General features: G+C 37.8%; 1 protein-coding gene across 2 annotated transcripts in view; it reads right to left on the minus strand.

The window, feature by feature from the left end:
• LOC145686496 (small nuclear ribonucleoprotein-associated protein B-like) overlaps window positions 1-20,589 on the minus strand; it is a 125,521-nt gene that overhangs the window by 72,072 nt on the left and 32,860 nt on the right. The window contains exons 3-5 of one of the 2 annotated variants that reach the window (XM_081759884.1): window positions 13,453-13,725; window positions 12,228-12,401; window positions 7,718-7,810 (exon numbers count right to left, since the gene is read on the minus strand). In XM_081759884.1, coding sequence (XP_081616010.1) covers window positions 7,718-7,810; window positions 12,228-12,401; window positions 13,453-13,725 — 540 coding nt within the window. Of the gene's footprint in view, window positions 1-7,717; window positions 7,814-12,227; window positions 12,402-13,452; window positions 13,726-20,589 lie in introns of both variants that reach the window. The other variant, XM_081759876.1, reaches the window with a different exon arrangement.

Here is a 20,589-nt window from a genome sequence, read left to right on the forward strand (position 1 = left end):
AGGTGACCTCTCCATAATTTTCACTACAAAGTACTGACATCCTGTACGACAATCTTTGCGAAATTCAAGAATCTCTCTTTAAGACACAATAGGATTAATAGCCAACGTTTACAAATTGAGCTTCTTTAAGGTTTTTATTCTTTTGAAAATCAATGTTCACTAATCGCTTGTTTACCAAAACACTATATTTCACAAAACGACCAGCTATAGACAAACACAATGGCATGGAGGGAATTGTAAAGGAAAGAAGCCTCTCTCTGAAATTCGCGTAAAAATGAGTCAACAGTCTTTGTTACTGTTGTGAAAAAGCTTAGTTTTGCACCAAGCAACTTATCACTTATGGAGTATCAAAGCTCTTACATCCTGGTACATTCCTCTAGTCAGCAGCCCGCTGCACGTACTTAACCACGTGGGGTAATATTTCCACGGCTCGGGAAGCAACCTCTGCATTTTCCGTCCATGTAATGTTGCAAAATTTTTTGCGAAACAGAACATCCTGTGAATTTTATACAATCTACTCGACGAGCTGGAACGTCTTTGAATACATTATAAGAAGCCTTCAGATATTCTTCAATTTCCAGAATGTTGCTTGCATGACAGTTTTGAAAGTACAATTCATAGTATGCAGCCCACAACTTCCAATATCAAGCAGGACTGGATCTGAAGGTGAACTTGCAAGATCTTTCTGCAAATCACTTAGAAACTTGAAATTAACATGACGGCCATCCATGGAAATTTGAACCATTTTTTCAGATCTATACCTAAGACGCCATTCTAAAACTTGCTTCAATGACTGCACACATTGAATGTCCGAGGAAAATGAATCCAAAGACGAGACTTAAGACGCCCCTTTTAGCAGTAAGGTTATATGAGACGGGACCTACTGATTAAGATGGAATTCGAACCACATGAGCATCCGCCGGGAATCGAACCCGGGTCTCCCGCGCCAAAGACGTGTACGCTAATCTCTTAGCCACGAAGGAGTTCGAAACTTAGTTTTTATGTCCCAGAAACCAATCGTGAGGTTTATTTGCTACAATTGTGAGACTTTGTTAAGGCTTTCATCAAATCCAATAATGTAATGGCTGCAGTTTTGTAGCTCATTGAGGAGATCACTTTTAAACAGTGGCCCAAGCCTATGACCAATGATATAAGCTAACTTAGTACGTTGTAATTGCATCTTACTACAAATTTCGCTATCAGAAAATATCAGCTTGAAATTTACTGCGAGTCTTCCTTTAATCACGTAACAGTTGACTTGCTTTAGCATAGCAAAGGAATATTTGCAAAAATTGTATTGGCTCGCTGAAGGTCACGGGAACAGCATTGGCTCCGCTCTCTCCACTAGCACAGAAATACTGATTGATTACTTATTGTTGTGAGTGGGGGTCTGAGGGCGAAGCCCCCAGAGACCGAGAGGCTTTTTAATGAAAATAGAGAAGCTAAATGGCTAGGAAGGTAGTAAATACTTATATTTTTATCGAAGCAGAAATTCCAGTTTTTTTTTCAAAATTCCCTGACTTTTCCATGTTTTCCCGGTTTTCCAGGTGGGTGGCCACCCTGTATTACTAAATTTCATATTATTAAACAGAAGTATACTTCTGAACTTATTAATAATTTATGAATTTTAATTCGCTATAGATGGAGGGTAAAAAAATGTAAGAAAATACACCTTTCTATTACATCTACTATTAAAATAATTGTATTCATACTTTACACAGTAATGGAATTAAAAAGAAATAAAATTTATACAATTATAAAAAATTCGCGTCATACCTTCCACCTTGTGCTGGCATTCCGGTTGCGGATCACTATTTTATACCGTTTTTAGCATAAGCCTCTAGCGTTATTCTTTCATACTTCTACTGTTTACTCTGGTCTGCACGTAGTTCTTTAAATTGTTTATTCGTGCTGGCAGCTGAAGTTTCAGGAGTACACTAAATAAAAAACAACTTTCAATCTCAACCGTAATTACTTGTAATGAAATGAGTTCGTCCAGTGGAAAATCATAATTAACGCCATCATTTCGTAATCTCCGACAAACAGCGATCGAGGATCGGACTCCAGACTGAATGGTAAATTCAGGACTATCCAGGCTAATAACGGACACCTGGTAACCATATCTACTAGAATCAAACTTACGATTTTCAAAAACTACTACTGTACGTATATATAAAAAAGAAGATACTTATTTGTAGTGTTGTAAAAAAACGGTTTTTTTTCTGTGAAGTTTTTTTTCAATAAAAAACATCGTTCTTTTTCATGTTTTTTTTCAAAAGTCTGTTTTTTTTCTGGCAACTATTATTTATTGATTTATGTTGCAGATTATTGAAATAATCAACACAACTTGAGTCGAAGCCCTCGTAACTTACAAATCATTTGTTTCTTTGTACCTATACGAGCAAAATTGTGCGATTATTCCTTTCGGACCCAGGCGTTTTCCTACATTCTCAGTTAGTGACTTATTGCTCAAAAACTATTCATTTGATTGATATGGTTAAGATCTTGTTTTTTAGAAAATAGAAGTGGGTATTTTTTGGTGTAAGTTGCATTGCATTGTTGCCAACGGGTGGGAAATTGAGGAAAATGTAGGGGTGAAAATTTACAAAAAATTCCCTAACCGAATTTCAAAATTTTTTGTATCTAGCACCACTGCTGCTATATGAGTTCAAGTCACCTAAACAAATCTTTTGTGTGTTGACAAGGTACAGTGAAATCCTGAAGTCGCTGGCTTCCATTCAAAGAGGGGAAAAAATTCTGTCATACACATGAAATTTTGACACTTTTTAGGCCTCAGAAGCAAAAATCAAATATGCCAAGGCTACAGCTTCTCTAATTATCCTATTGAAACTTTTTATGGTGCGTTCTGTAGGGAAAAGAGGAAGCTTTCAGGTAGTGATACGTTTGTTTCACTGTAGCCAGTAAGAGGGTAATAATAGAGGAGAAAAGGGAATTTTTTTCGAATTTTTCACCTAATAGTGGGAATTAATTGTTTTGGCTGGAAACGCTGCCATCAGACAGACGAAAACTATCTGGAAATAAACCGTAGTACTCCAAGAATATATCCTACAAGTATCATGGCGATATATAACAAAGTAAGCATGAAATTAAAAAAAAATCTCATTCTACCTCACAAATTCACCATTTTCTTACCATTTCCAGAAAATGGTTTATTATAAACCTTAACTGTACTTCCCCTAATAATTCTAGTGAAACTTTCTGTGGTGCGCTGTGTAGGCTAAGGATGGGGCTATTATACACTTGTACGTTTGTTCGAATGTAGCCAACAAGAAGGAAATAATAGAAATAAAAAGGGAATTTTTTCCAAAATTTGCCCCTAAAATCTGGAATTAAAATTTTCTGTAGCTGGCAACACTACCATCAGACACACACAAACTATCTTAAAATAAGCTTTGGTATTCCTCTAATATATCCAACAAGTATTGTGACGGTATCTAATAAAGTAAGCATGTCAATAAAAAATATCTCATTCTATCTTTAAAAAAATCAGTTATCTTTCCAATTAGAGAACAAGGTCTACTGTAAACCTCAACTGTACTTCCCCTAATTATCCTATTGAAACTTTCTATAGTGCGTTGTGTAGAGCAAAGACGAGACTTCCAGATACTGGTACGTTTGTTCCGATACAGCCAACAAGAGGTATTTAATAGAGACAAAACATAATTTTTCCAAAATTTCCCCCTAAAATCTGGAATTAAAATTTTCTGTAGCTGGCAACACTGCTACCAGACAAACGTAAATTATCTTAAATTAAACATTGGTTCACCACTAATATATCCTACAAGTATGATGGCGATATTTGAGGAATAAAGTTTCTAATTACCAAAAATATATTACGGAAAACAGAAAAGTAGGCAAAAACTAGAAAAATCAAGGGTTAGAACCTAAATACGAATTTTACGTACGCCATCTAATTGCCCCATTGTAACGATCTGTACTTGCGTTTGTTAAGTAAGGACAAATTTTCGATTGTTGTAAGTTGACTTGCACTCGGACGTATAAATACCGATTTATAAACAAAAATTTCTAATTTTTTTGCCCAAATATAGGAGAATTTAAATTTCCCTAATTGGCAACACTGCGCGCAGGCCCGTCCAATTGATGTCAACAGTTAGGTATCCATCCGAGGTATCTCCCTGGCAAGTCTTAAGGATGTCTTTCTACAACTAAGGAAGCTACAGGGAAAAAAGAAGTAAAGGAAATTCGAAATTAGAAAATTCTCGAATTTTTGACTGGGGTGAAATTTGAAAAGGAAATTCGATACCAGAAGAAAAAGAAATTAATATGATAAACTATAGTCCAGTCATATTTTGCAAGAATAATGTCCCGATATCTTAATTAGTGTCCACACAGGAGCGGATTAAACAAGTGACACACCCGTGTGTGCCACTTTGGCCACCTGGGCCACCGAGTATACATTTGATTACATTTTTTGACTACTAACTCATGTTGTTTTGTAGTTATAGTCTCGACTAATAATAATATCGTTGTAAATAATAACTTTAAGGAAAATTTTCTCTCCTTTTTACATCTTAGTTCCAACACTGTTGGTGAGAAATGCAGGATGTTTCAAAATAAATTTTGGGGCTTTAAGTCTTCGTAGTAATTATTACATTTTATGTACAATTATAAGCAATGCATCAAGTAAAAGAGCACCTCAAACAGTCTTTGCTACAAGTGTTCGATGTGAGATTCATTCGTCACACGGCACACATCTAGTCGATAGGCGAGAAAGACCCATAAAGTTTCTGCCATATGGCACAAAACACATTCAATTTAGGGGAGTCTCGTTTCAACTGTACTATCTCCTGAGGATTTGCTGACGGCCAGATGCAAACATTATGAGTTGAGTTGATTTTAGTTTAGCGTCCCGTTCGGCAGCGAGGCCATATGAGACGTGGACCTACTGATTAACGTGGAATCCGAACCACATGAGCTCCCGCCGGGAATCGAACCCGGGTCTCCCACGCCGAAGGCGCGTACGCTAACCGCTTAGCCACGAGGGAGCTCGCAAACATTATGAGTGTTCACATTAGCTCTTAGGTGAAAGGTCGATTTATCACTGAAGACGACACGATCCAGAAAATCTTCATTGTTATGCAGGAATATTTCACTTGCGAAATTGCCACGTAAACCGTAGTCTATAGAATTTAGACCTGTAGCAACTGCAAACGATAAGGACGTAGTTGCAAGCGTCTCCTTAATATTCTTCACACAAACGGTTGCACTGTAACTACAGATTCAGTCTTTATTAAAACACAAAAAGCTTTCTGCTCTCTAGTCTCCATCTTTGCTACTTGCTCTTTCTAACGGCAGACAGAAGAAACAATGCATGTACATGCGTGAGTACAAAACTGTTTGAGTTGCTCTTTCATTTGATATAATATTTATAATTGTAAGTTAATTGTAATAGATACTACAAAGTTTCAAAACCCTAATATTAATTTTGAAACACCCTGCATTACTTCAAATTGAGTCATCCTATATTCATGTCTTTTATATACATATCATCAGGGCCGGTCCTAGTCAATTTGTCGCCTCGTGCAATGCCATAATTTGCCGCTTCCCCCTTTCTCCAGAAAGAACAAATCTTAAAAGTCATGATTTTAAGTATGCTACTCCAGCATGAACAACAAAGGTGAGGGTAAGTGCAGTCGCACTCAGAAAGGCTTAAATACTTACTAAAAATGCAATCCCGTCGTGTCTGTTTATTTTTTTTAAATATTAATCTATTATGTTAGTGAAAGATAAAGCAAACACACCTGCAGAGGAAAGATGGTAATCCTTTTTATAGAATTCACTATCAAGCTTCAATCTCAATGTATAAGTTTGCAATTCCAGTGCAACTAGCCCTTTTATCTTTATTTCTTGATTTTTCTTCTATATCTTCTAACATTTAAAAAAAAAAACTTGTTTCTATCTTCAATGATAAGGAACCTGTTTCTGACAAAAACAAGACTAGTTTCATATCAAAACTGTGATAACGTACTACATGGAACAGATATTTACTACTATTCGAGAATTGAATTCTTGCATTTGAAACAATCAAGCAATTTGTGCTCGGATTTATTCGGCCATTTGCTTTAGCATTGTCCATGTAGCCTTAAACTAATGCAACCTAAACTTAATTTATGAATGTAGTATTCAAATAGAAGGTTAGCTTAGTAAATGTAACTACCATCCTCATGAAGTCTGTTTCCAACAAGAAATATTTAATTTAAATAATATTGTAAAACTTTGTCTCATATAGGATCTTTGGGTAGAGGAGTTAATAAAAAGAGCGTCCGGAATCGACTCTCCACTACCAGTTTTTATTATAAAAAGTTTCCTCTATAAAAGTATTTTCACAAAATACTATACAAATTGATCTCTCTAGAATCAAGGTGAGTTAATAGGTGGTCTTTGACCGTAAGGTCGCAGACAGGCTGCTCCGTGGGAGGGGCCAGAAGCCGTCGTCTGCATGTGATTATAGGTCCCTCTGGTGGGAGATCCTCTTGCCGAACTATGTGGAGCTGTTTGTAAACATTGATGTGGAATTGCTTGTTTACCACATCACATAGGATATTACAATATACTTATGACAGATTTTGCCGGACCATCCTAGCTTGCCGCTCCACGCAAATGCACGTGTTGCATATATGGTAGAGTCGGCTCTGCATATCATATATATCTAGTCGACAAATTATTTATATATGACATTTAGAAAAATACTATTAGGCAAATTAGTATTAGTTTTTACCTTTAGACAAGTTATTGGATACTGTTTGTGACATTATTTTTGTACTTATTAAAGGCCTGCTTTCACGAAAAAAAAATCATTTCAACTTTTATTTCTTAGTTGATAGTGATGAAAACTGCTGAAACCCGAATTGTTAATAGGTATGATATTCATGTAAATTGTAAAATATTTGTAGCGTATCAGTATCTAGCGTATAATTTATGTTGCATTTTACGGTAATTACAGCTACATAAAAATATTTCATACTTAAATTGACGTAAGATGCATTACAAATGACTATTTGAAAAAAAACGAAATTTAGAAAAAAAACGAGAGGCAATGTTTTTTTTCTAAAAAAAAAACGTAAATTTCTGAAAAAAATACGAACCCTTTTTTTTCTATTTACAACACTGTGTAACTAATGCTGACTGGAGATTAATCGCCGCCGAAACAGTGTGTTAAATTGATTACATCCTGTTCTGCGTCAATTCATTCTGGACTTTTGCTACAAACTGCTTTATTACCATTTTTATCTTCTTGGTCTGTCTAACAGTCAATATCTCACATGCAATTTGTGACGTCTATTATGTGCATCATAACAAATCTTCATCTCCATTCAACACAATGAACAGAATTTTGTTCTACAGATTATACTATTAAATTTCTTGACAATAGATGATAAAAGGTTTTGAATGATGTAATAACCAAAGTTGGACAGGTGATCTGGGTCAACTTGCTTCTTAGACTAGCTTGGATCACTTTTCTGTAACTTTCATCTCGGGTGTGAATTTTCATTTCACAAATAATGAAAATTTGACCGAGAATCATATTTTTCTGAAATCCGGAAAATTTTCGTCATCCCTAATACCGTACTCTTTTCACCTTTCAAATGCATACTGATAAACAAGGACGTATGTAATGTTTGCAAAATATAGAACATCATTTCAAAGTAAAATAGGTCCATTTTTCAAATCTTACCTCCTCGTCCCATCATGCTTGGTGGGGGAGGACCTCTCATGGTTGAAGGAGGGGCCATAGGTGCAGCTCGTCCCATTCCCATCTGCGGCATGCCTGCTATAGAATAAAACAGAACACTCATCTCAAGCATATGAATGGCAGAAAAACCACCACCAGTAATCACATATACATGGAAAACCCCACATAAAGCTTTAAATCTGGATGTCAACGTTTCAACGCTGCATGAAATCAGCAGTCGATCACGCTCTATTGATTTCTTCTTGCTTTAGTATCATTTATGGTCCCTACACATCCATAAACAGTTTTCCACAATATCTAGGGATCATACAATAAATGTAAACGGGCAAATCACTAAAATTATATGAGAGCAATAGTTGAAACAAGGTTGTTCATAGGAGGAACGCACACTATTTCAAAGAAATTCTTATTAATTTGACAACGCAAATATTCTATTCAAGGATTCATTAAACACATGGACATATGGAAATTAAGTCTGAAGAATTAACAACGGTAGAAGCACTACAAAAATTGAATAGCAAATTTAATAGGCAAGGAATAGGCGGATCTGAACTGCGCGACATTCTTTGAAATAAGTGGATTACCAATCAGTATATTTACCTAAATATAAGCACTGAAATGTTGGGTAAAATTAAGAAACAATGACAAATCTCTTACAACAGGTTTTCTTCAGGGGTCAAGAAAATGCAAGAATTAGCACGGAGAATATATTCGTGTACATAGGGTGGTAAAAATTAGTTAAAAAGCAGTGAGAAAAAAAGCAGGCAAAGGAAACATACTAACCTCTCACGGGCGAGCAGAAGCGCAATCTCAGCATGAAATTTGGCACATGACGTGAGAGTGAACGAAAAGTGAAGATTAAGGATATATATATATATAGTGAAGAATAGGCCTTTTGTTTGTGAGAAGTATGTCAATTCATATGATTAAAATAGAATGTGTTAAGATTTATAATAGACTTAATCTAATAAAACTACTGTAATACTGATCATTATACCATTTGCAACACGTAACTAATATCACGTGTAAATGAAACATGCTATATACGGTCATCCCATCGAAAAATCACCGATTTACCAGAACGAATGTAGCACGACAATTTCTGATAATTTGCACATACTGGTGCATATTTTTAAAGCACAATGGTATGATCACAAACAGTGCTGGATTTACGTATAAGCTAAACAAGCTATAGCTTAGGGCCTCCACTTTCTTGGAGGGCTCAAAAAAAAAAAAAAATTATATATATATATATATATATATAAAGGTAAGAAATGAAACCTTCAAGGGTCGTTCAAGGTTGACCAGGACTTTTATTTCTTCAGAGGAAACGGATAGCACAAAAAAACACCAAACTATGTCAGCCTTTCAAAGTATTCTCCGTGCGCGTCGAGGCACCGTTGCCATCGTTGTGGCAGTTCCCTGGTTCCTTTGGCGTAGAAAGAACTTGGTGGTTGTTGTAGCTACTGGAGGACATCGTTCCGCAGTGCTTCATCTATCGTGAATTTCTTCCCTCCTAGATGGTCTTTAAGGGGTGCAAATAAATGATAATCACTGGGGGATAAATCTGGACTTTAAAGGGGATGAGGCAGAACTTCCCAGCGCATTTCAGCGGGAGTTGTCACATTGGCCGTGTGAGGGCGGGCATTGTCATGAAGAATAACATTTCCAGACAACATCCCAGGTATTTTCTTGCGAATGGACTTTCGTACAGCACCATTCAACAATATGAAGTAATACTGGGCATTAATTGTGCTCCCCTTGTTCAGAAAATCCACATGGATAACACCATGTCCCAGAAGACACTTGCCATGATCTTTCCAGCGGACGGCGAGTTTTGCTTTTCTTGGGCGGCGGGGAACCTTTGTGCCGCCACTCCATGCTGCTTCTTTTAGTCTCTGGGGTTGAATTGTGCAACCATGTTTCATGACACGTGATGATTGATTGCTACACTTTCGGCTCGAACCCGATTCAGAAGCTGTTCACAGACCGTTATGCGTGTCCACTTCTGACCAAATGTCAGCTGGCGGGGAACCCACCTTGCACAGATTTTGCGGAAGCGTAAGTAGTCATGAATAATTGTCTCAACACTCCCGACACTGATACTCACCTCGGTAGCAATATCCCGCACCGTTACTCGCCGGTTCTCAAGAACCATTTGCTCAACACGTGCGATATTCACTGGTGTGACTGCAGTCGGGCGAATGTGTTCATGCGCTTCATTTGTCACCAGCTCCCGTCCTTCGCGAAACTGTTCATACCATTCGTACACTTGTCTGTGACATCGTTTGTTCATAATCCTGTTCTTGCAATCTTCTAAAAATCTCAGCTGCTCTAACTTTCTCCTTCACAAGAAATTTGATTACACACCGCTGCTCCACAGCCACACACACACTGCTTGCCACCACGTTCGCTGCAACTGCTGCGCATGCGCCAAATACGTCATGCCAGGCACTAGTTACTCGAGAAGGAATACATTACGTCACCCGCAAGTTTCTTCATGATCCGGCTATTCATCTATTATTTACGTACGAAAATCCCGGTCAGCCTTGAACGACCCTTGTACATAGAGCAACAGTAATTTGTGTAGTGTAGTCTCCTATGATGTAAATAATGGGAATTCTTTCTGCTAGTGATCTTAAAACATCAATAGTTTGCCCATTTCTGCACCTAGTATACAGGGTACCTAAACGTTCTGCATGGACGATTACAACACTCGACATACAAAGGGCCCTATTACCTTCAATAGCTTAGGGCCTCATCAATCTTAAATCTGGCACTGATCACAAATATAGGATATCACACCGTATACCAATGGCGGCCATATTTCCAACATTGCATGTATCAAATCATGAAAATATCAGGATGTAAGCGAAATGCAATATCTCAGAAATGAAAAGTGGTACAGTTATGAGACAAACACCATTAAAAATGTAATGACAGTACCAAGAACTTATTAGCATCTCAATTTCAAAAGCCATAAAGTCATGACCTCATGAATACGTGTACACCAAATATATATATATATACACGAAGTCTTGGAAGGAGTTAAGGCAACAGTTACGTGGACTTCGTATTTATCTCCACAAAATGTAGAAATATAATACAAAAGATTGATCCATCATACCTGTCCGAATTTCAACCTTCATCCCCGCTCACAGAGTCGACCGATCCAAATGATTCAGGAGAAAGACAAAAGGTGTCTAGTATCGTGTCGATCGCGCGTGTGTGATGTGTGCATCATAGCTTCCAAGGTGTACTGGTTTTGGGAAGACTACGTTGTAGCACATTTCCACGTCAAGTTTTCCGTGACAGATTCAATAACAATACAGGGGAAAATAGATGTGCATTGGGATCAACGACTATCAAGAATACAATTAATCGACGTTCCAGCATTAGTTCATCCAGTAAGGAAGAAGAAAGCGATTATGTGCTCTGATGATTTCACCTGTAGTTCGCAAGATGTATCGAATAGCCATGCAGGAAAACTGCTACACAACGTGTGATAGGAAGACTATTGCACGTGACACAGTCAAATGTGACTGAGCAAATTACAGCTACAGGTGATGTTTGAAAGTCGTGGTCAGGTCCTTACTGCGGCCTATAGGAGGAACAGAGATACTGCAGCAGCCTCTTCGTACATCTATTAGGGGAAAGTAGAGATTCGTTGCAACACTCGACAAAACATGGATGGCAAAATTCGGGCTGTAACGTACACCCAACGAAACACAGAAACCCCTCCTCACTTCATCAGTGAGTGCAAAAACTATCTCGAACGGATTTCTGGTTGTCAAGGGATATTATGAAAACAAGTTAACGATTCGACAGGTGCTTAAAAACTGCAAAATCAATTCCTCGTTTTATCATCAACATATTCTGACACCAATTTATACAGAAGATTTTTGCCCAGTTTGCATAGAACTGAAATAAATTCTGTGTGGATATCGATAAGGCCTATCACATACATCCCGTTCTACATAATTTCCGCAACAGATGGCGGCAGACACCGGCATCCAGGCTACTTCAGATTTTTGAAGGTTTGACCTATTAAAGAGAGCACTTGTCTCTCGTGGTGTGAGCACTGTTCATGGCCTCTGAAGTCTGACAGGAGGAGTGGATAAAGATTACCGCTCCTGTACTTCAAAGGAGCCTTCTATAATGGAAGTTACGGTGCAGGGATATTCCCGAGACAGTGCTCAGATGGAGGACAACCGATGCTAATCCCGTCGCTTTTTCTAAGGTAGGTGAAATGTCAAAATCGGACACACAGAATATGGAAGGAATAGCAAATTAGTCAATTCAAAGATTGAACAGTTTTATACAGAAATTCCAGATTTTCTAATCATTGTCCTTATAACTAACCCAAACCTAAACAAACTGATCAACTCCAATCTAAATACTCCTGAAGTAGGTAGCAGACAGCGGCCACATCAACCAAGTCACCATTGTTTCAAGATGAACAATTTAAACTTAAAAATGTAGAAGAACTTACCCATCATTCCTGGTGGTGGTCCCATCATACCGGGTGGAGGACCACCAACTGGAGGCATTCTCTGTTGCTGCTGTGGTCGGATTTGTGGAGGTGCAGAGACTGATCCACTTCGCCCTGCAGGAGTCATCACTTGTTGAGAAGGTCCACCTACTCCGCGGACTGGTCCTTGCAACCCTACAAGCAGCAACAATGTTATGAGCTATACACTAACAGTTTTCACTACACTATAAAAAGGAAAAGTTTTAAAATATTTGAATCTTGCGACCTCCAATTACTGAACAGCAAGTAGATTTGTCTACTTGCCCACACAACCTTACATACAAAAATCTTTTTACGAATAATTTTAGACATACCAAAGGACAAGTGCTTAAATTTACCTTATTTACGTCTACAATTTAAAACAGACTTAATGGTTCTTCCTACGTATTGTATACAAATATTACAGACTGCGAAATTATTTGTTTAATATCCCATAGTTATGCCCTATAAATTAAGAAGACAGATGATTAATGAAAGTGAAGGATCGAGAAGTTAAATTTTTGTGCTCTTATCCGGGACCACGTGTACAAAACGCGCACTCGTTAGCCACTAGACCAGCTGCGCGTAGGGCTGCCAGATTTTTTAGGGTACAAGGTAACCAAAAAAGTCCTTACCGATTTTGATGTCCCATTAATCATGTGCTCAGAGAGGAAACTAAATTGAGCACGTGCCTGTCAAGCAATCGGAAGTTAGTCTGGCCACTGAGCTTCAGTAATACAGGAATGTTGCGCGCACACAGCTCGTCATGTATCTAAGAGAACTGGAGGTACTGAACCAGCTTGTTCGCGTGTTTGTTGTGTAACTTCAAGGTGGACCTGTCAGCTGCCACATCAAGTCGCCGCATATGCCAGGTATTTGGGGAGAATGCCGTGAATTAACGCACCACCAAGCTCTAGTTCCAGAAATTCCGTTCGGGAGATGTTCTACAATTAGAGAATTCACAATGGTTCTCGTGTAACAGTTCAAGAAGTTACTGAAAAAAGTAGCATTGACTATTGAAATAATTTGATTACTTCTATTTTTACAGATAAAAGGTTAGCAGTATTAAGTTATTTCTGAACTTTCGTTATGTCCATTTTAACGTGTGAAAATTACTCGAAAAATCTCTTAGTTCACGTGATTTCACCAGGACCCCATATGTAAATACTGAACATTCCAAACTCAAAACATTATACAGAAAACTTACCTGCAGGAGCACCAGTTGAACTTGCAGGTACACCTCTTCCAGCTGCGCGTCCCACACCAGGTCCTGGAGCAGCACCAGGGATAGGAACACGGGGAAGTCCTTCCTCTGGAGGTGGTGGGCCTTCAACTGTTAAAGACACAATATTCTCACCTCTTAGAAGTACAAACCCGAGAGCTCTCTTCTCTTCTCTTTCTGGTTGTTTCGTGTTTTTAGGTTTTATCTTCCGAAATTCTTCACAGTCCCCAAGAATCAAATTCATGTGTTTGTCAAAAGCTGAAATAAGAGAAATTCACCCATAGTCACAATTCATAGAAATATTAGGTCATATCCTTCACTTGTTCTAAACGCATACATTAGAATGATTGCAAAACACCCTACTAGAAAATCTAACAAAACTTCATACTCGTAGTATGATTATGTTGTTTGGCGATTTGGAGTTTGACGTCCCGTTCAGCACTGAGGCTATAGGTTACGTTGGCCTATAGCTTAACATGAAATTTCGACGGGAAACCAACCTGGGCTTCCCATGCCAAAGGCAAGTATGCTAATTATACAGCTACGACAGAGTTCCTCATTCGGTGATACGAATTACGGGGTTTCAACAATAAGCTTTACTGTTATCTATTAAAATGCTACAATAGCAATTATAAGCGACTGAGCTCCAATCTGTAACTTTAGCTTTCGAATCTTTCATTTACGGTTGTGTGATTTCACGTTTAACAAACATTCTGAGTATGTGTACTTTAAATAAATTATTTAGTAAATAGATCTTTTTCATAAAATTTATCTTTTAAAATTATTGTTCAAAGTCTTTGTATTTTAATAAGTCTTCTCTAAAATCAATGCATGTGAATTGTGCTTCCATCTTCCGAGTTCTTTTAAACTATATGTTGTGGACGTTTATATGTTTGTGGTCAATCTTTTCGACAATAAAATCTCCCTTTTATGATACGCCTTGCCGATTTTTTATATATAACAAGACGTCTTTCACTTGTGTCTGTAAAGGGACATGTTCAGATGTGAGGAATGAGAAGGATATTTATGCTCATATGCGAATGATGAGCTGTGTAGAGAGCGCAGGTTCAGCTAGTAATGTAATAATTATGTATCTCAGATCGAGAGACCGAACAAGGGTTTGAAGAATGAAAGAAAAAACTGGGTAATAAAAAGAAACTAGCTAGTATTAAACAGGAACCTACACTGTGCTACTGGTTTTCATTTACTGAGCTGAGATTTTATAACTGACAAATACCAAGGTTGGCAAAACCATAAAAAAAAAGTAGTAGTTTGGTTTAAATCAGTATTTTTGGTTTAAACCATTTTTTTTTATTTAAAAAAATTGCTCTATGTATTTATATCATATAGACAGAAATAAGTTTCGCCTTGTGCTATTATGCAACAACGGGGTTATGCTGGAGAGTGTCATATAAACTTAAAGCGGAATCCAAACCGCTTCTCAGTTTAAATTCGAGAGAAATTGTCTTCCATTTAGACTTGGAACAACAGAATGGAAGTTCCACCTACTTCACTCCAACACCAATGCTACATTCGCTTATTTGGAAATCGGGAAACTCCCGCCTTACCCACTGGACTTTCAATGCAAAGCAATAACGGGAAAAATAATAAAATTGCTATCAATATATTTACACAATCTTGGCTTCTATATAAAACAGGCATTCAGAAATATGCATTTTGGTTTCGTTTCATATGTTTAGGCTTAATATCTTTATATAATACCAGGATTATCAAGGAGAAGACTTTCGTTTAAAGTGATATCCGGAACCGCAACTTGGTTTATACTTGAAAGAAAGGTTGTACTTCGACGGAGAGTTGAACATAGGACGCGTTGATTAAAAGATGAAAAAAACTAATGCAGATGGTTTGATATGTGAAACATCACCATGCAGTTCACACGATTTAAAGCATTTTTATTTACTTTTTTGTTTAACCATTTTTTAAAGGAAAAAACAGCTGATTTAAACCAGCCAACTCTGCCAGATACAAATACCAACCTTTGACTAAGTTGTTTGTATGTCCCACATATGGGGCTTATTCCTATGTTTTGTTCGTACGCAGTATTTTCACGTCACTCCTAAAGTAAGAATGTCGTTTCAAGATCAAAGTACAAACTTCTACATAAACTGAATACACCAGATCAAGGCTCACTGGCAAAAATTTGTAACGAAGCATGGCGACTACGTAGAGGGTTAATCTCATCACGGTATCAAAGCTATGCACGAACTTCTTATAGGGGCCACGACGGTAAATGGTAGAGCATTCATCTGTGGAGTGTGGGATTGGTACGATAACAGTTATCAAGGAATTCTGTGGATAAACACAAGAGTGCATGGGTTTTTTCCGTTTGCTTCCACTTCCTCTATTCCATCATAATCCATCTTTCCTAGCCTTGGTGCAGAATCGTGGGACGTCAAACTATAAAAAAAAAGCTCCTTTCACGTGATTGCATGAACTTTTTGATACTACCTTGTACACCTTGTCTCAAAAAGGTTGAGCGCATTCTTTATTGGTGTTTTGAGGCAATAATTTTCTAAGTCCAGCTTCGGGTGTCTTCGGGAAAAAGTAAGCCAGGTTCGAACCTCCAAGCCAGCCTTTGCAATCGGGAAAAAGTTTGCAGATGTGTTTTTCTTCTTTTAAATATAATAAGACTTGTTACCAAGTGTTTAAAAAAGCAACATTGATTGAAATACTTAATGATACAATATTTCGAAACCTTTTTTTTTTCAATGTCAGCACATGCTTGTTTGTCATTTAGCTCTCCATACGTAATGGAACATTTAAATACGTTAAAGAATCTTTCCATATGTAAAAGAATGCTCAAAGTTAAGAAATAGAACATAATTATCGCCTGAGTACTAAAATAAAAGTCAAAGTAGAACAGAAACAGCGTTTGTAATGGATATGAATGTCATAATTATCTTGAGATCCGTTATACATCGCTAGAAGGTTGTGTTAGCTCATTGGTAAGCTGTCGGATTTCAAATCATGAGGTTGAGGGTTCGAATCCCGTCTAGGCTAATCCTTTTTTTAAAATTATATTTTCCGCAATGCATGAAAAATTATATAAAATAATTACATTAGAATACATAAGTTGTGTATATATAACATAATCATTGCAGAACATAGTAATTATTATGTTTAAAATATAACATCTGAGATAATTTTCACAGTAGGTCGGTATTATATATGAGGATGTAAATACAAGTTAGGAAAATCATTTAATAGCAATAAATAAGTTATGTAGTGTATTTATTTGCACCTATTTGTCATACAGATGTAACTTCTCAATATTCTCATTACAGCATGTCATTTACATTCGTGAAATACAATATATTCCTACGGATATAGAAAGTGTATAAACAGAGTATCCAAAGTCGTATTCTGCTTCAAGACACATAACTTTTCCCGATCCCCTTAACGTCACGGGAAGAAACACAAATTCTCTTTAGAACGGAATGTCGTTACTTAGAGTCTCATTCGAATACGTTGAATATGCTTTTATATATTCATCTCTCTCTCTCTCTCTCTCTCTCTCTCTCTCTCTTTCGCTTTGTTTATGTGTGTGTGTGTGTGTGTGTTGCGGAATATCCCAAGTTGAATACAACATTTGCCAAGTATATGAGCATCATTGTCATCGAATACCAAAAATTGAAAATCGTGTTTCTTCAGATTGGGTTTGCGTGTTCATGTTAGCTCACTGGTAGAGTACGGACTTGCCAATAAAGAGGTCTTGAGTTCAAAGCCTACAGCTAATTATCATTCTTTTGTTGGTAGGATTGCACAGAAATCGGATACAAGGAGTGGTTTACTTCTAGAAATATTTTCAGAAGCGTTTAGGTAGCCCTGAAAAGGGCTGTTTTCGGGAGTTAAGGCGGGGACATTAATATTGTGTCCAAGACCCTTCTGAATTTATTACACGCTCCATTCTTCTGGGCATGGAATCTATTACATGGGAGACAAATCTATCTCCTTCCCCTACCTCCAGCCATGCTTCGGAAACAAGATGCCACAGGTCATCCTGAGTTCTTGGTGGATCTGCCTCAGGCAAACTTTCCCTTAGAGTACGCTTCACTTCTGCCCACATATTTTCCATGAGATTGAGGTCTGCTCCACGAGCGGCCAGTCGATTAAATCAATCTCAGGGTGCCCTGCGAACCATTCCTGAATCACACGGGAAGTATGTATTGGCGACTGGTATTGCTGGAACTGAATTACACCATCAGGCTGAAATACTCGTACAGATAGCACCATGATATTACTGATAATGTCTAAGTACTGAGCATTGTCCAGATGTCCTTCAATTCTATGAAGCTGTCCTGCTCCGCGACTGGAAATCCAACCCCAACATAAAATAGATACATGGCCACTGCGATTGCAAGCAGCCACATATCCATGGTCATATCGGGTGCCTCTCGGACGATACACAAAACGGCGTCCCTCCTTTGATGTTGTGAATATGGATTCATCTGAGAAAACTACGTTTTCCCAATTGAGACCCACATTCGCCTGTGCAAACGCGAGACGGTAAATTTTGTGGTCGCCTGAGAGTTTTTCCTTCACGGCAGCAACACGGCCACGTAACCCAGCATGACGAAGCCTTCGCAGAGCTGTATGCTTACTACCAGGAAAGAGAGAAACTTCCCTTAGCTGTCTAGACGTCCTTAGTGGGTCTAACCGGGCTTCGTTTACTAATCTCGCATCTTGGGCTTCGGTTGACACATGCGGACGACCAGGAGATCGTAAATTATCAGTCTGACCTGTAGCACCATATTTCCGAATCCATCGCCTTTCTGTAGAGGCCGGGACACCTACTCGCCTGCTAGCTGCAGTTGCAGAATAACCTTCCAACTCCCATAAAGTAATTACTGCTGTACGTCTATCCATAGTTACCAATGTTCTGAGCTGTGAGAAGGAAGCAATAGGTAAAAGCTAGTACCTGACGTGTGATTGGTTACTTGCACGACACGCCTATTGTGGGGAACAGCGTTGCCAGATCTAGCATAATGATGCTAGATCTAGCATAATTTGCATGTCTCTAGCATCTAGCATCTTGCTTTTAGCATCCTGCCCAAATCTAGCACAATTTCAGCAAGTTTATCAAAAAGCCGTAAAACCTGGAGATGAGAAAGAAGTTGGTCGTGGGAAGAAAAAGAACGGCAGAAATGTATCCTCTTCCATTGATTCATACAGTCGGTAAACCATACAGGCAGTCTTATTTTTCGAAGTAAGTTCGAAACGTCTTTGGGCTTTTTTGTGGCTCCACCCAGGGTTTTCTAATCCTTTAACTCCGACGCATGGGCGAAGCTATGGGGGCCATTCTCCCCCCAACTTTTTGACAACTTCACCATCTTTATTTCTGACTTCATGATCATATTTATTCCTGAAATGACAGCTCCGAGACCGACCAAAAATCTGCCCCCCCCCCCCAGCAGACGATTCCCAACTCCGCTTATGCTGCGAAGTAATTTTCTTTCAAAATATATAAACAAAAACTTTGCATTCATTTATACGACGTATACGCCATTGAATCTGGCAACGAGTGCATTAATTTAGTTGAGTTAAAATTTTGGTGCGTGAAGTATTGAGTTCTATCCATGCATTCTTGCTCTCTGTGTATTTTAAGTTACGTTATCGTATCTCAACTTCGTTTTTTTAAACTCCTGAATTAGTAATTATGAGGATCTAGCATAATTTGACCGAATCTAGCATAAGTTCGATCAGGTTTTGGAATAATTCCGAACTGTGAGTCTGGCAACGCTGGTGGGGAACGACTTGGTCAACGACTCGCGAAAGAAATCTGAAAATGGTGCGCCGTAATAATAATATTAAAAACAGTTTTATAAAGGAATATTAATACATACGAAAAGCTGTTTAAAGAATGAATTGTTATACTGACTTTACACGTATAAAAACATATACCATATACCAAACAGATTGAGCGATATGATGATAGCTGTTTTGAGACAAACACTTTCGAAGTCCAACTTCGGGTATCTTCGGAAAACAGTAAACTAAAGCTGCTGGTTCGAACCTCCAAAGCCAACCTTAGTAATCGGGAAACGATGTACAGATATGTTTTTCCTTCTGTTAAATATAATAAGACATGTTGAAATGGTATTAAGTGTAGAAAAAAGTAACATTGAAATACTTAATGATACAATATTTCGAGACTATGTATTCACACTCTCGTTTCGTCATTGTGATTTCCATACGGAAAAGAGCATTTACGTATGAGCTCAGTTATATTTCAGAAGCAGCTTCCGAAAAGCGGTCATATTAGCTCAGTGGTACACCACCGAGCGCTTAAATCGTGAGTTCGATACCCGTTCAGGTGAAATTCTTTTATGATATTCTACTTTCCTCAATGCATGAAAATTATGTAAAATAGTTACATTACAATTCATCAGTTGTATATATCAGTTGAATATATATATTCATATCATCAGTTGTATATATCAGTTGAATATATATATTCATATCATTTCACGACATAAGTAATTCTTATCTTTAAAATATAACATCTGAGGTATTGACAGAACGTCGGTGTGTTATGTGTGAATATTGAATACAAATTTAAAAAATCGTGTAATAGCAATAAATAAGTTACGTAATGTATTTATTTGCAGCTACTTTCATCGCAGATAACTTCTCAATATTCGCATTACAGCATTTAGGTAGAGCATATCGAAAATCGGATCGTGGTCCAAGACAAAAAACTAGCTAGCCCCAAACTGTCACGCAAGAAATTCGCGAATCGCAAAAGTAAAGTGAAGAGATTGAGAGCGGCAATTCCTTAATCGCTCTCTCTCAACTCTCTCTTATCTGCATTTATACACATAAAAGTGTATGTATGTATGTTCCAACATAACTCATGTATGCCTAGAGCAGGGTTTCTCAACCTGGGAGTCGCGGCCCCTAGGGGATCGCGAAGATAGGCGGAAGAGATAAATATAGTTAGAATCTAATACCAGAAATTATTTTTAAATATTATTTTTAATTTTGTTCTGATAAGCATACTTTTATTTTTTATACACACTGTAAAGAACAATAAAAAAAAAGTCTACTGAACATTTTCAAAGGGTGTAGAATTCGTGTTACTATTCGGTTCAAAGTCTCTTG

The sequence above is a fragment of the Thermobia domestica genome, chromosome 1 (genome assembly GCF_964235325.1).
Source record: "Thermobia domestica chromosome 1, izTheDome1.hap1.1, whole genome shotgun sequence".
Taxonomy (NCBI): domain Eukaryota; kingdom Metazoa; phylum Arthropoda; class Insecta; order Zygentoma; family Lepismatidae; genus Thermobia; species Thermobia domestica.